This window comes from Vulpes vulpes, chromosome 13 (assembly GCF_048418805.1).
Source record: "Vulpes vulpes isolate BD-2025 chromosome 13, VulVul3, whole genome shotgun sequence".
Classification (NCBI taxonomy): Eukaryota; Metazoa; Chordata; class Mammalia; order Carnivora; family Canidae; genus Vulpes; species Vulpes vulpes.
Genome location: NC_132792.1, coordinates 20,954,712 through 20,969,004, shown reverse-complemented (window position 1 = coordinate 20,969,004; position 14,293 = coordinate 20,954,712). Strand labels below are relative to the sequence as shown.

The 14,293-nt window shown below is 36.2% G+C and overlaps 1 protein-coding gene across 1 annotated transcript in view; it reads right to left on the bottom strand.

Annotated features, from left to right (window-relative positions):
• Positions 1–14,293, bottom strand: part of EIF3H (eukaryotic translation initiation factor 3 subunit H) — a 96,296-nt gene that overhangs the window by 66,737 nt on the left and 15,266 nt on the right. Inside the window, exon 2 of the mRNA XM_025993367.2 lies at positions 5,542–5,698. Within this exon, the coding sequence (XP_025849152.2) occupies positions 5,542–5,698 (157 nt within the window). The remainder of the gene's footprint in view (positions 1–5,541; positions 5,699–14,293) is intronic.

The following is a 14,293-nucleotide window of genomic DNA, read 5'->3' as shown; positions in this document are numbered from 1 at the left end:
TCAGTGTCACATTGATCTAAGTATAGAGCCGAGATTCCCACCCAAGTTTTTTGGCCTCCTACCATTCATTACCTTTCCATAATACAGGCATACTCTGCTTTTGGAAGTTTGTGGTATACCACTTCACTTTTCCAAAAGTCCTACTGAAAGAAATCCAAAGAGAATTTTCACTCTTACCAAAAGAGGCAAAAAGCGAAAATAACATTCAGCATTTGTTTTGCAGTGAACTGTCAAAGGCAGCATAGATGCCAAGCAGCAAGAGTGGCCCTAACAAACATCCCCAGTATCAAACTGCCATAGCTTTGAACTGTGCCTGTAAGCATCTGTGCTTTATCTTGATTTATTTTGTGCATCCATTAGCAAGATGTGTATGAAGGTATCAGAAAAGCCTAACAGAAATTATTTCTTGGGTCTGGGAACACTCAAAATTTTTTCCATATAAATTAATGGTAATTGCCTCTTCACTTTGCGACAAAGGTTTCATAGAAACACTCTACTTTCACGGAAACCTGTACCTGGCTCACAAGTCTGCAACCGTGAATTAAATATTTTTCTTCCCTAATATCTATAGACAGTTCCCCTAAACATCAAAACTCAATTGGGGGCGGGGGGGATCAAAAGAAAAAAATGCATTAAAATAAAGGAAAAACTACATCCTCTGATACTTTCCAGATGCATGTGAAACAAATACCCAATGATATCAGTGTTTTTCTTACAGTGCCCACAATACATTCTGGACTCAGAGTCAATGTTAAGACAACATCTAGATGGAATAACCAACAAAGAAAAAGTCATCTATTCATGACACAATGAGAGAACTATTACCTTATTCTTTAATCTTATGAGAGACGGAAAATAACAAGAAGAAAAATATGTGTACGTGTGTGTGTGCACATACACTAAAGAAAAGTGGTCAAACTTTAAAGGGCTGGAGAGTTAAAAAAAAAAAATTCAGGTTTGGTGCCCATATGGTCTCTGTCACAACTAGCCAACTATGCCACTGTAGCAGGAACACAAGACACAGAAAATATATAAATGAATGGCCATGGCAGTGTTCCAATAAAACTTTACATGCAAAAGCAGGCCCAGATTGTAGCCTGTCAGCCCCCTAATTTAAAACATTTCACTTTGAGATCTGAGATTAAAAATCTCCACTTTACATGAGGCACCAAAACAAAAACACAGAAACAAACAAACACCTAAGCAACTCAAAATATTTAATCATTAAAACTATTAAATAGTTTGTGAGATCTTTACTTCCATAAAGTGAAGGGTAGAAAAAAAGGATATTCTCTAAATAAATATTGGTTTTAGTAGGCATAAAGTAACAGAAAAGCAGCACGTAAACCAATGGATGTTTAATGATTTAATATAATCAACATGAAGGGCTCTTCTAGTCCAAGTAATATCCATATAATGAGAAAATTTAGCTTTTGCCTAGGTTTGATAAAAATCAAATGGTGACTACATACTAAAGCCTATTCAAATTCATTTATTTCATGAATTATGTTAGAGAACCTAAAATTCAAGACTGACTGACTCTTAGGGTAGGAAGAAATACAGAGTATGATCTTAGATTTTTCACATGCAAGAAAAATGGCAAATCCTACTAGCTTCTAAAGATAAATTAAAAACATGGCTGTTTTACCAAAAAACAGATTTCAGTTACAAAATAATGATGCCTCCTCATTCTATATCCTTTAATCACTGACTTCCAGTTCACTAAATGTCCAAAAGCAACAATATATAGAAGAAAAATCATGAGACTTGGAACCAGGCAGCCAAGATTTCAATCCCTATTCTATAAATTCCCAGTTAAATTATTTTTGACAAGTTATTTGTCTTACTGAGCATCAGTTTCCTAATTTGGAAAATGGGACTGATAAAACGTTCAAATGTGCAGATTAATTACAGACTATGTACATATAATACACAGCACACAGTACTCAGGAAGTTTTTTTTATTATTTAACACTAAACTGAAAATTCTTATTATGTCTATGTTGTTAAAACACCTTTTTAATGAGCTTCTTAAAGTACCTGTTAATAAAATAGCATGTTGGTCAATCACCTGAAAGCCCATTTAAAAAGTCAGCATCCAGGGATCAAGATAAAAAATTAATAATACATTTTGCTTTGCTCATCTACCCAAACTGCACTGACCATTATTTCTTACACGTATTCTAAATTGAGAATTTTACAAGGCAAAATTAATTACCTGAAAAACTATGTGACAATATAAACCATTCTGGAAACAATTCTACTCCCAACTACGCCACTAACAAAGTAACTGAGTCACTACAAGTGAACCTCTCAGACTCCTCACCTGCAAACCAAAAAAACTACGTTAACAATCCCTTGTCATCTCTAGTCTTCCAGCTCTAATAGAGTTATTACTGAGATAGAATTAAGCATCTCCAGATAGAGTGGTAAAGAGAGGAACTGAGATATCCTAACACTGCCAGAATAGAGTGCAGAGAAATCCCAACCATAATCTGAGAGTATTACAGTACTTCAGATAAAATATTACAGTTCAAGGATGCCGGGGTGGCTCAGCAGTTGAGCATCTGCCTTTGGCTCAGGGTGTGATCCTGGGATCCAGGATCGAGTCCTGCATTGGGCTCCCTACATGGAGCCTGCTTCTCCCTCTCCCTGTGTCTCTGTGTGTATGTATGTGTGTCTCTCTCTCTCTGTTCTCTCATGGATAAATAAATCTTTAAAAAAAATATATTACAGTTCATATAAAACAAGAAGAGCTTGTGCAGTAAAGTTTTTAAAAATGTAAATACACAAGTGCCTAGAATAAAGCAGCCTTGCGGTTAGTTTCTAAAGGTATTACTTTAATGAAAAAATGATTTTTGTAGACAAACTGCAATATCAAGGTACTAAGCAAGAATACGTTTGGTGTCTAGCATATCTTCAAGGTAGTGTGAGTATGTGAAATCAAATAATATAAGTAACATTTTATCCATGTGAAAAGTCATCAGTTAAAAGTTACACAGGAAACAAATAAAAAGGAAAAATTTTTAAAGTCTCATTTATAAAAGCATCAAAATGAATAAAACACCTGGCAATAACTTGTACACTGAAAACTACAAAATAGCTGGAAGAAAATAAAGACAACACAAATAAATAGAGAGACATACTGTGTTCACAGACTGAAGATTTAATATTGTTAAAATGCCCATGCTACCCAAAGTGATCTACAGATTTTATGTAATCCCTATCAAAATCACAATGTATTTTCATGGAAATAGGGGGGAAAAATCCTAAAATTCATATGGAATTTCAAAGAACCCTAAACAGCCAAAATCTTGAGAAAGCAAAACAAAGCTGGATCACATTTCCTGATTTCAAAACATATTACAAAGCAACAGTAACCAAAGCAGAATGGTACCAGCATAGCATTCCTAGAGGAAAATATAAAAAAGAAACTTCCTAACATTGATCTTGGCAATAATTTCTTACATGTTACACCAAAAGCACTAGCAACAAAAACAGAAACAGACAATATGGATTACATCAAACTAAAAAACTTCTGCAAAGGAAACAACCAACAGAGCAAAAAAGTAACTTACACAATGGGAGAAAATATCTGCAAACCATACATATGATAAACTGTTAATATCTAGAATACACTGAGAACTTCTTCAATTCAACAACAATCCTATAAAATGGGCAAAGGGCCTTAACAGACCTTTCTTCAAAGCATACATACAGACAACAAGCACATGAAAAGATGCTCAACATCATTATCCCTCAGGGAAATAGAAATCATAACCACACTGAGATATCACCTAATACCTATTAGAAGGATCGCTATCAAAAAAAATAAGTAACCAGAAAATAACAAATTTTGGTGAGGATGTGAAGAAATCAGAACTCTTGCCCAGTACTGGTGGGTAATATAAACTAGTGTAACCACTATGAAAAACAGTACTGAAGTTCTTCAAAAAAAAATTAAATACAGAATTGCTATATGATCTTGCAAATCCCATTTCTGGGTATACATTTAAGAGAACTGAAAACAGAACCTTGAAGACATATCTGCAACATGATCCAAAAGACCCAAAAGACGGAAACAATCTAAATATTTATCAACAGATAAATGGATAAAGTAGTATATACATATCACAGAATATTATTCAGCCTTAAAAAAGCATATCTTGTCATATGCTATAACATGGATGAACCTTGAGAACATTAAGCTAAGTCAAGTAATCCAGTCTCTAGAAAGACAAACACTGCATGATTTCACTTTTATGAAATATTTAAAGGAGTCAAACTATTAGAAACAGAAAGCAGATGGCACACCTGGCTGGCTCTTGATCTCAGGGTCATGGGTTTGAGCCCAACTTTGGAAATAGAAATTAGTTAAAAATAAAATCTAAAGAAAAGAAAGAAAAGAAAAGAAAAGAAAAGAAAAGAAAAGGAAAGAAAAAAGAAAAGAAAAAAGAAAAGAAAGAAAAGAAAAGAAAAGAAAAGAAAAGAAAAGAAAAGAAAAGAAAAAAAGAAAAGAAAAGAAAAGAAAAAAGAAAGAAAAGAAAAGCAAGTCAGCAAGCAAGCAGGCAAGCAGAATAGTGGTTGCCAGAGGCTGGCAAGGAGGAAAAGAACTGGGGTTGGTCAAAGGATACAATTTCAGGTTTCTGCCAGATGAAAAAATCCCAAAGCTTTGTTGAAGAACCTACATATAGTTAACACTCTATATTACACACCCAAAAACACTTTAAGATGGTAAATTAAGCTATTCATTCTTATCATTATAAAAAAAAAAGTTATATAGAAAACGATCCCTGAGGGTTCAAACAAATGGGAAATTATTGACCTTAGCCTTTGGTGTGAGCTGTAACTACTAATGGCCTTTGCTAACAAAGCAATTATATCTGTAGCACATACATACATACATACATACATACATACATAAATAAATAAATAAACAAACCAAAAAAAACCACAACTCCTGAAATCTTTCGTGTCTTCTTTTTGAAATAGATGGCTATGTTGATCCTCTTAAACATTAATTCAAAATACTATAGAAGAAAATGGATGATGGACACATAATGATAATCTCTACCCTTCACCATGTCAGTCATTTGCAAGTGATTTCATGATGGGAAACTTAACAGCACAGCTCCTATCCAAATTACAAAATCAGAATCTCAAATTCCAAATAAGGCCAATTCCTGAAGTTTTTAATATAAATCCTCATTTCAAATAATTTGCATAATTTTTTCAAGAAACCCAGTAATCAAATGTACTAGGCTGGCCTGATAGGCTCCCAATAAGAGATAATCAAAGATTATGGTAAGATCTGTATTAAAAACAATTTCTGGAGCTCCTGGGTAGCTCAGTCAGTTAAGCATCCAACTGTTAAATTTCAGCTCAGGTCCTGATCTCAGGGTAGTAAGACCAAACCTCGCATCCGGCTCCAAGTTTGACACAGAATCTGCCTAAGAGTCTGTTTCTCTCTCCTTCTGCCCCTCCCTCAACTCACAAGTCAACATTTGTGTGTACTGTAGACACGTGAAATAAGTACCCTTACCTTCGTCAAAATCAGCATCATCTTCTGTGTGCTGGGGGAAAGGAAAGCAGTTGGTAATTTCAAGTCGATCTTCTACAACCAAGCCCAAAAGCACTCCTTGAACCACTTCAGTTCCTTGTCCCTCTTCCTGATAATGTTTGATTATTTTTAATACCACCTAAAAGAAATACAAAAGTAAGTTTAAAACAATCCTAACAATTTACATCTCCTTATTTCAAAGGAAAAAAATGAACCAAAATAGTGGGTTTGCAAAAATCACAAAATTATGTGACAGAACTAACCAAGTTTCTTACAAATCAATTCCTTTACTCTGATACAAGTAATAAAACTGATATAATCTAAATGTACATCTGTTAACTCCTAGAGTTTGAAGATATGTCAAAAACGTCCAAGTACATGGGGATCCCTGGGTGGCTCAGCGGTTTAGCGCCTGCCTTCGGCCCAGGGTGTGATCCCGGAGTCCCGGGATCAAGTCCCACATCAGGCTCCCTGCATAGAGCCTGCTTCTTTCTCCACCTATGTCTCTGCCTCTCTCTTATGAATGAATAAATTTTTTAAAATGTTTTTAAATGTCCACGTACAGCACTTTTGACCTTCAGGTCAAGGCTTCCAAAAGATCTGGCATCCAGGAACTCCTTCAAAAAGTATCACCTCAATCCAAAGTTAATGTCTGTTAATAGGATGATAATTTCATGACAGAGATGATAAAACCATCAATAAGACACAGAGATAAGGGCGGCTCCGGTGGCGCAGCCGTTTGGCGCCGCCTGCAGCCTGGTGTGTGATCCTGGAGACCTGGGATCAAGTCCCACATCACGCTCCCTGCATGGAGCCTGCTTCTCCCTCTGCCTGTGTCTCTGCCTCTCTCTCTGCGTCTATAAATAAATAAATAAAATCTTTAAAAAAAAAAAAAAGACACAAAGAACTCAATTACCTCAATTTTTTTTCACTGTATCTTGATTTTATTTAGCAACATTAAGCAAGTTTTAACTCAGATGAGTATGAAACTTGACAAATTATGTGTAATGTCTAAACTGCACCAAAATTAAAACATTTAAAGACAACTATCTGAATGTTAAGTTCTCCCTCCAATAAAGGGTTTACCACCTCGAGTATCCTCATCTTGCCTGAAACACACACCCTTTGTGCCGCACACCCTTGCTGAGGGCCCCACGCTAGTTCTTCTGGGGGGAGGAGGCAGGTTCTTAGAGTCACGCACACGTGTTCGAATGAGCAGGACAATAGTCCATCTTAGGAATCCTCATCCTGGGATGGTTCCACAATCCGTAAACAACAGTCTGCAAACTCCACAAACAAGGGCTCCTGCATGCAGGCTCGCATGAGGTTCGCCTTGTTGTCGCCCTGATCGAGGCTGACCATCATCAGCTGTCTAAGGTGTGGGTTGAGCAGCAGGCTTCTTAATGCTGCAGACTCCCCTAAATTCTTGAAATTCTGTAAAGAAACTCTGTCCTCCTCTGAAACAAACTATTCCCCTGACAATTTCAACATCTCAAGATGGTTCCTGAACAGAACATCTCATTAAGCCAAAGAAAGCAACAATGAAAACCTGTATCCAAGAAGGATGTTTGGTAACACAAAAAACAAAGAACAAAGTCTCCAGCACTAGATAATTTTCCTCAACCAGAAAGATACACCAAATAACCTTTAATGGAAAAACTGGCTCTTATATTACTCCCTCCTATAACATTTCCACAAAGATAAAGAAGTAACACTGTAAGGCTGGACATGCAATTAATTTAAAAGTTCACAGTAACAGTACTCATTAATTATAATTCCTAGGAAATAAGGTTTTTATTTTTTTTTAAGGTTTTATTTATTTATTCATGAGAGACACACAGCGAGAGAGGCAGAGACACAGGCAGAGGGAGAAGCAGGCTCCATGCAGGGAGCCTGACGTGGGACTCGATCCCGGGAATCCAGGATCCCGCCCCAGGCCGAAGGCGCTAAACCACTGGACCACCGGGGCTGCCCGGAAATAAGGTTTTTAATGTATGTGAAGTGCTCTGAATGGCAATTGGCACATAGTATTTATTAACAGTAGTAACAACATTTAGTATAAGCACATGAGCTGAAGACTAAAGGGCAACACAATCTAAAATGTAGCAAGTTCCCAGAGGGCAAAATAAGTCTTACAACAAAATGCTAACTAGTATTTTATTGATTTGTGTTTCACTTAAAACAAATACATTATGACATAAATTGATCATAGATAACCAGTTAATAACAGGTTATAATTAGTGAATATTATATGCCAGGCAATATTCTATTCTAATTATTTCATGTGTATTATCAAATCATGTAATTCCTATAACTATTTTAAGAGAAAGGAATATAATCTTTCAACAAACAAGAGAACAAAAGCAGTGGGGCGCCTGGGTGGTGCAGTCAGTTGGGCATCCAACTCTTAGTACTGACTCAGGTTGTGATCTCAACATCATGGGATTGAGCCCTGTATATGGCTCTGCATTCAGCACAGAATCGGCATAAGACTCTTTCTCCCCCTCCCTCGACCCCTCTCCTCTCTCTTCTCTAAGATAAATCTTTCAAAACAAAACAAAACAAAAGCAGAGAGAAAAAATAAATGGCTAAAGGTCACACATCCAAGAAGTGGAAAAACCAAGTTTTAAACCAAGCCGAACTCCAAAGCTTTGTGAGTATTTTAACTTTAATAACGAGAAAACTGACTTTAAAATCAATAATTCAATAACTAAAACAGTGGATTACTCACAGATTAACTGACCCCAAAAAGATTTTACACCAATGAGACCCAGCCCTTTTAAGGATACCAAGCAATTAGCAGGGAAAAGAACTTAACGTGGAAAGAACAAAAACTGATTAAGACCATCAATACTGTGAAATGAAGAAAGTGCACCATCTTACACATTTGTACATAAAAGACCTCTTCCCCTTCTTGAAAAAGCACAAAATGAGCTTTAAGAGTCATGCAGGTATGGGTAGGAGTTCCAGTTCCAACATTTACTAGCTGTGACCCTGGGAAAGCTATTTGATCTTTCTAAATCTTTGGCTTCTTTTTTTTTTTAATATTTTATTTATTTATTCATGAGAGACACAGAGAGAGGCAGAGACACAGGCAGAGGGAGAAGCAGGCTCCACGCAGGGAGCCCGACACGGGACTCGATCCCCGAACTCCAGGATCATGCCCTGGGTCAAAGGCAGGCGCTAAACTGCTGAGCCACCCAGGTGTCCCCTCAATCTCTGACTTCTAATTTGCAACATGGACACTATTAAAAATGAGATAATGTATTATAAATACTTCACACAGGGTCTGACATGTAATTAATAAATAAGTGATCAAAATTATTGATTTTTGTCAATAAAAAGCACTAACTAATAAAAATCACTAACTCCTATTCAATTTACTTCTCTGCTAAGGGCAATTGTTGTCACACTTAAAAAAGAAACATGGATGACTAAGAAAGGATAAACAGAAAAAAAAGTTTTATTTTAATAAAAGTTATTAAAAACACACCTACCAGCTTGTCTAGGTTGCCTAGGTTCCTAGACACTTAACCCTATCAATGAGATCACTGAACCACTGTTGAAATCAAAGTAAATGAGAGATGAGAGATGCCACAAGACAGAGGAGCTTAATGAAGATCTTTAGACAAACTCTAGAGTTGATTCAACAGCTGGCACTCACATGTGCAAAAAGGAGTGTGATGACAAGGACCCAGCAGTTTCAAAAAGAAGCCAGTCCAAAACAACCCCATTTCCTCTTACAAAGAAAATTAAGAAAAATTATTATTATACTTGAAAATTAGTTACCACAATACAAAAATAACTTATACGGAAGCACTGTCTTAACTGTAACAAAAATGAACTGTAGATCAATGGAGGGGGAGGGATAGGAGAGAATATAACCAAACAGCACCGCAGCTTGATATGCCTAAAGAATCATTGCAACTTCATATAGCATCAACAGTACTTCAAGTAAGAGAAATTATCACCTGTCATATTCAGTTCTCTATGATGACCAGAGAACATTTACAGGAACAGTACCCAACCAGAGATGGGAGAAGCAGGTGGTTTAACTATCTGCTATAAACAACGTAAATAAGTATACACAGAAAGGGATAATTATAAGTAAGAAAGCTTAAAACCCTGTGATGAGAACTAGTTCAATGAATTCCAATCTCTCTCCAGAGTAGAGCCCATCACAAACAGCACTCTAGTGAGGCACAAGAGGATGTGTCTTCTTTTGAAAGACATACTAGACCACAGGTGACAGTATCAGGAAAGAAGGCTTAAATTTTAAGGATGAATTCTCTCTAGCATTTAATGCTGTTCAAAATAAAAAGACTTTAGTGATATGATCTTGCACTGTAATGTAATCTGATAAAACATCCAAAAAAATTTTTTTTAATTTTTCTATCAAAATTAAACTAACTCATTGTTCAGTCTGACATCTTATACCCTTATTTCCTACATACAGGCTAAAATCTCTATTCTTTAGTTCAAAAAATCATGTAATGGACTTGCAATTCAAACTTGAGAGATGTCAAAAGGAAACTCCTGATCAGAAGGAACAAATTCACATGCAAGTTTTTGATATTCTATAGAAATATCCAGTAATTTACTGTATAAATAAAAATGTTCGACAGATGTTTCATATTTCTAAGACAAAAATTCATGTTCTGCTTTCCTCTTAAAAATTCTCATAGAAACGAAGAGATGTTTTTATTCACTACATCTTCAACACCCAACACAGGTACTGGCACTTAAAAGATACTCAGAATATATTTGCTGAAGGAATGAAAGTTAAACATTTATCAATAACTTACATCAAGCACTCCACAGTGTCTTACACACAATGACTCAATCCCATAACTATTGTATGAAGTGAGAAATATTATTTCCTCATTTACTTGACAGATAAGGAAACAGAGACAACCTGACACAGACTTATTAAATCAGGGAGGTGAGATATGACTTTCGACTTCAAGGTACTTATAATTATTTGACAATAACTGAGTAACTTTGTTTGTAATTACAAGGTTAAAACAAGAATGCAGGGGCAACAGCTCTGAAGAAGCCCCTGTAACTAGACTGCAGAAGCAAGGTTTTGTCATGAAGCAGAAAAAGTTCAGTGTAAGGTTATAGGGTCAGGCAGCAAAAGACAGTAAGGGAATGGTCCTAGAGGTGAAATTTTTTGGCCCTGACCACTAGGTATCAAGTAGCATCAACAGGAAACTGCCATTAGTTGCCAGAATGCAATACAGCTTCCAATATTGAGCAGCACTATTCTCACAAGCCACAAGATGGGAATGTTCCACCACAGAAGTCCTGTTTCAGTCAAGCTCATCCCCTTTTATTTCCCTCCCTCAACCAACCATATGCCTCTGTCCCTAGAACAGTGCTGATATATTTTTAATTAATAGTTTATGTCATGCTTCCTCTTTTAAAAATAGATACATGAAAGCTTAATCTCCAAAACAAAAACATACTCCTATATTTTATTTGTAAGTGTCACAAATGATCCCACATACTCAAGAGATCTATATCCCTTGTTCTCAGCTCATCAAAATGGCCTGCGGAATATTTTTAAATAAATGAAGAGTGGTCTTCACCTCGGCTATATATTAAAGCCATCAGTATTAAAGAACAAAAATAAAAGCAAAAAACAAAAAAGAAAATAAAAAGCTGACGGCCTAGGGGTACTTGGGTGGCTCAGTGGTTGAGTATCTGCCTTCAGCTCAGGGCGTGATTCCAGGGTCCTGGGATTGAGTCCCTCATTGGGCTCCCAGAGGGAACCTGCTTCTCCCTCTGCCTATGTCTCTGCCCCTCTCTCTGTGTCTCTCATGAATGAATTAAAATTAAGAAAGAAAAGAAGAAAAGAAAAGAAGAAAAGAAAAGAAAAGAAAAGAAAAGAAAAGAAAAGAGAAAAGAAAAGAAAAGAAAAGAAAAGAAAAGAAAAGAAAAGAAAAGAGAAGAAAAAAGAAAGGAAGAAACCTCTATTTAACCCTCATAAATGAAAGTAAAAATGACAAGTAACGTTTAAATATTATTATGAAAATAGTTTAGACCTCAGAGACCATCTATAAAAGTATTGGGAATTCTCCCACTTTAAGAACCACTATTCCTGGGACACCTGGGTGGCTCAGGGGTTGAGCGTCTGCCTTCAGGGTGTGATCCCGGAGTCCCAGGATCAAGTCCCTGCATGGAGCCTGCTTCTCCCTCTGCCTATGTCCCTGTCTCTCTGTGTGTCTCTCATGAATAAAATAAAATCTTAAAAAAAAAAAAAAAAAAAAGACCACTATTCCAGAATGACAATTAAGAAAATGAATGAAAATTATAGTGAAGTGCACTCTGAAGAAAATAGAGAGAGGAGTGAAAAGGAGGTAACCTCCACTGGAATGACCCTGGAAAGACCCCTGATGACACCTGAACAGAGAAGTGAAAATCAATCAGTCAGCTTGGGTGAAGAGAATACTTGCCAACTCTGGATTTCAAATTAAAATGCTAATATTTACTTTTTATGAAGTACACAAGTCAAACTTCAGGAGAACAAAAAAGCCTAAAGATGGATGAACACTAGGATGGGAGCAGAAGACTTTCAGGCTTTTACCAAAAGCACTGGTATATAAATAATAAACTCAATCTCCTCACAGGAAGTTATGTCTCAAGAAACCATCATATTAATTTAAGATGAGAAATTTCATATAATTTTTGTAGATTAGCAAAATCCTTTCAGGAAATATTGCAATGACTTTTGATCAACAATATTTCCAATACCAGTGTCAGAGTCCATCTTTAACCCAGTAAAATTAGGTCTATGAATCTACCACACAAAATTCCCCTTTTAAAGCAACTTTACTAAAGTTCAGGATTAAAACAAACTATTTAGGAAATATACCTGGAATTTTTAGTCTTTGCAATATGCCAATTTGCAGTACCAGAATCCCCTCTACTCCTGTAGACATACAGAAATGTTGAATATACTGAATTTCTATAAAGTTTAAAATAGATCAATCAAGTGAAGACAAGGAAACCAACAACCAGAACATTAACCGTGTGAATTAACACACCGTAGTATCCAAAGGTACATCAGACCTAGATATAATATCCAAGAGCTAGGAGTTGGATTACAATCCATTTTCTGTCCTAGATCAAAAGATGGTGTCCTAGACTTCTGAGTTAATAAAGTAGAAACTGAGACCCTTCCAAAAAGTTAGAATTCCATGAAAAGTGTTGTGGAAAGGTAGAACACAGTAACTGCAGCATCTTCTAGTTAAATATAAAGTTACTACATGACCAAATTCCTATTGCTAGGAATTCACCAGGAGAAACGAAAACATACACACATAAAGATACGTCCACAACTGTTCATAACAGCATTATTCATAATAGCTAAAAACTAAAAGCAACCCAAAGGCCACTAGGTTAAACCTACATAAACAAATTGTACTATATCCATTGTATGTACTACTACTCAGCCCAATAAAAAGGAACAAAATACCAGTACAACAGAAGAATCTGAAAAACACTATACTAACTGAAAGAAGCCAAACAAAATGCTATGTACTATATGATTTCATTTATTTGAAATTCTAGAAAAGGGAAAACAAAACCTAACCTAAGTAGTTGCCTCGGGCCAAGGTGAGAGCTGATACTGACTGCAAATGGACGCACTCTTTAGGGCAAAGCAACTATTTTTACACCTTGATGATGTGGCAACTGTACAGTTATTTATAACTACAAAAGTTCATATTACATATTTAAAGTAGGTGGATTTTATTCTGTATAAATAGCACCTTAACTTTAAAAACCTATACACATTTTTAGAAATCTGATGAAGGGGCAGCCCTGGTGGCTCAGCGGTTTAGCGCCGCCTTCTGCCCAGGGTGTCATCCTGGAAACCCGGGATGGAGTCCCACGTCAGGCTCCCTGCATGGAGCCTGCTTCTCCCTCTACCTGTGTCTCTGCCTCTCTCCTTTCTCTCTCTGTCTCTCATGAATAAGTAAATAAAATATTAAAAAAAAAAAAAAGAAATCTGATGAACAACTCAGATATGTAGGCACTACCAATTTTTCTCAATTCAGAGTTCAAAGATCCTCTGAAATGCTTACAAGAAACTAGGTAAAAAAGCACTGCTATATCCCTGCATTATGTATAATATGTTTTATATAAATATATATAAACACAAGTTTATAATAACTCACGTTTATAATAAGCCCAGGCAATCAAGAATAAACTGTACTGTTTTAGAAGCCAAAAAAGTAAAACATTCACAATTTTGCCATTTTTTGAAGTATTTTGGAATTTAATGGGATTAATTAGGTATTTTACTGATAATTTCTATATACTTAAAGGCATTTTTCTGAAAGAAAGGTCTGGGGCATTCCTCAGATTCCCCAAGAGGCCACAACGCACAAAACGTTAGTTTTAAAAATTAATAGTAATAAAAATGTATTATATACATGCAGATATGCTTTTACGTCTGCATGAACAAGAATGGTGAAGGACATATCTTTTATGAATCTGTTATTATTTAGTTATAATAGGCATGTATTTGTTTTCAATTCAAAAAACATCAAATGTTAAGAAAAAGTTAAAAGATGGGCAGCCCCGGTGGCGCAGTGGTTTAGCGCCGCCTGCAGCCCAGGGTGTGATCCTGAAGACCCGGGATCGAGTCCTGCATCGGGCTCCCTGCATGGAGCCTGCTTCTCTCTCTGCCTGTGTCTCTGCCTCTCTTTCACTCTCTCTGAATAAA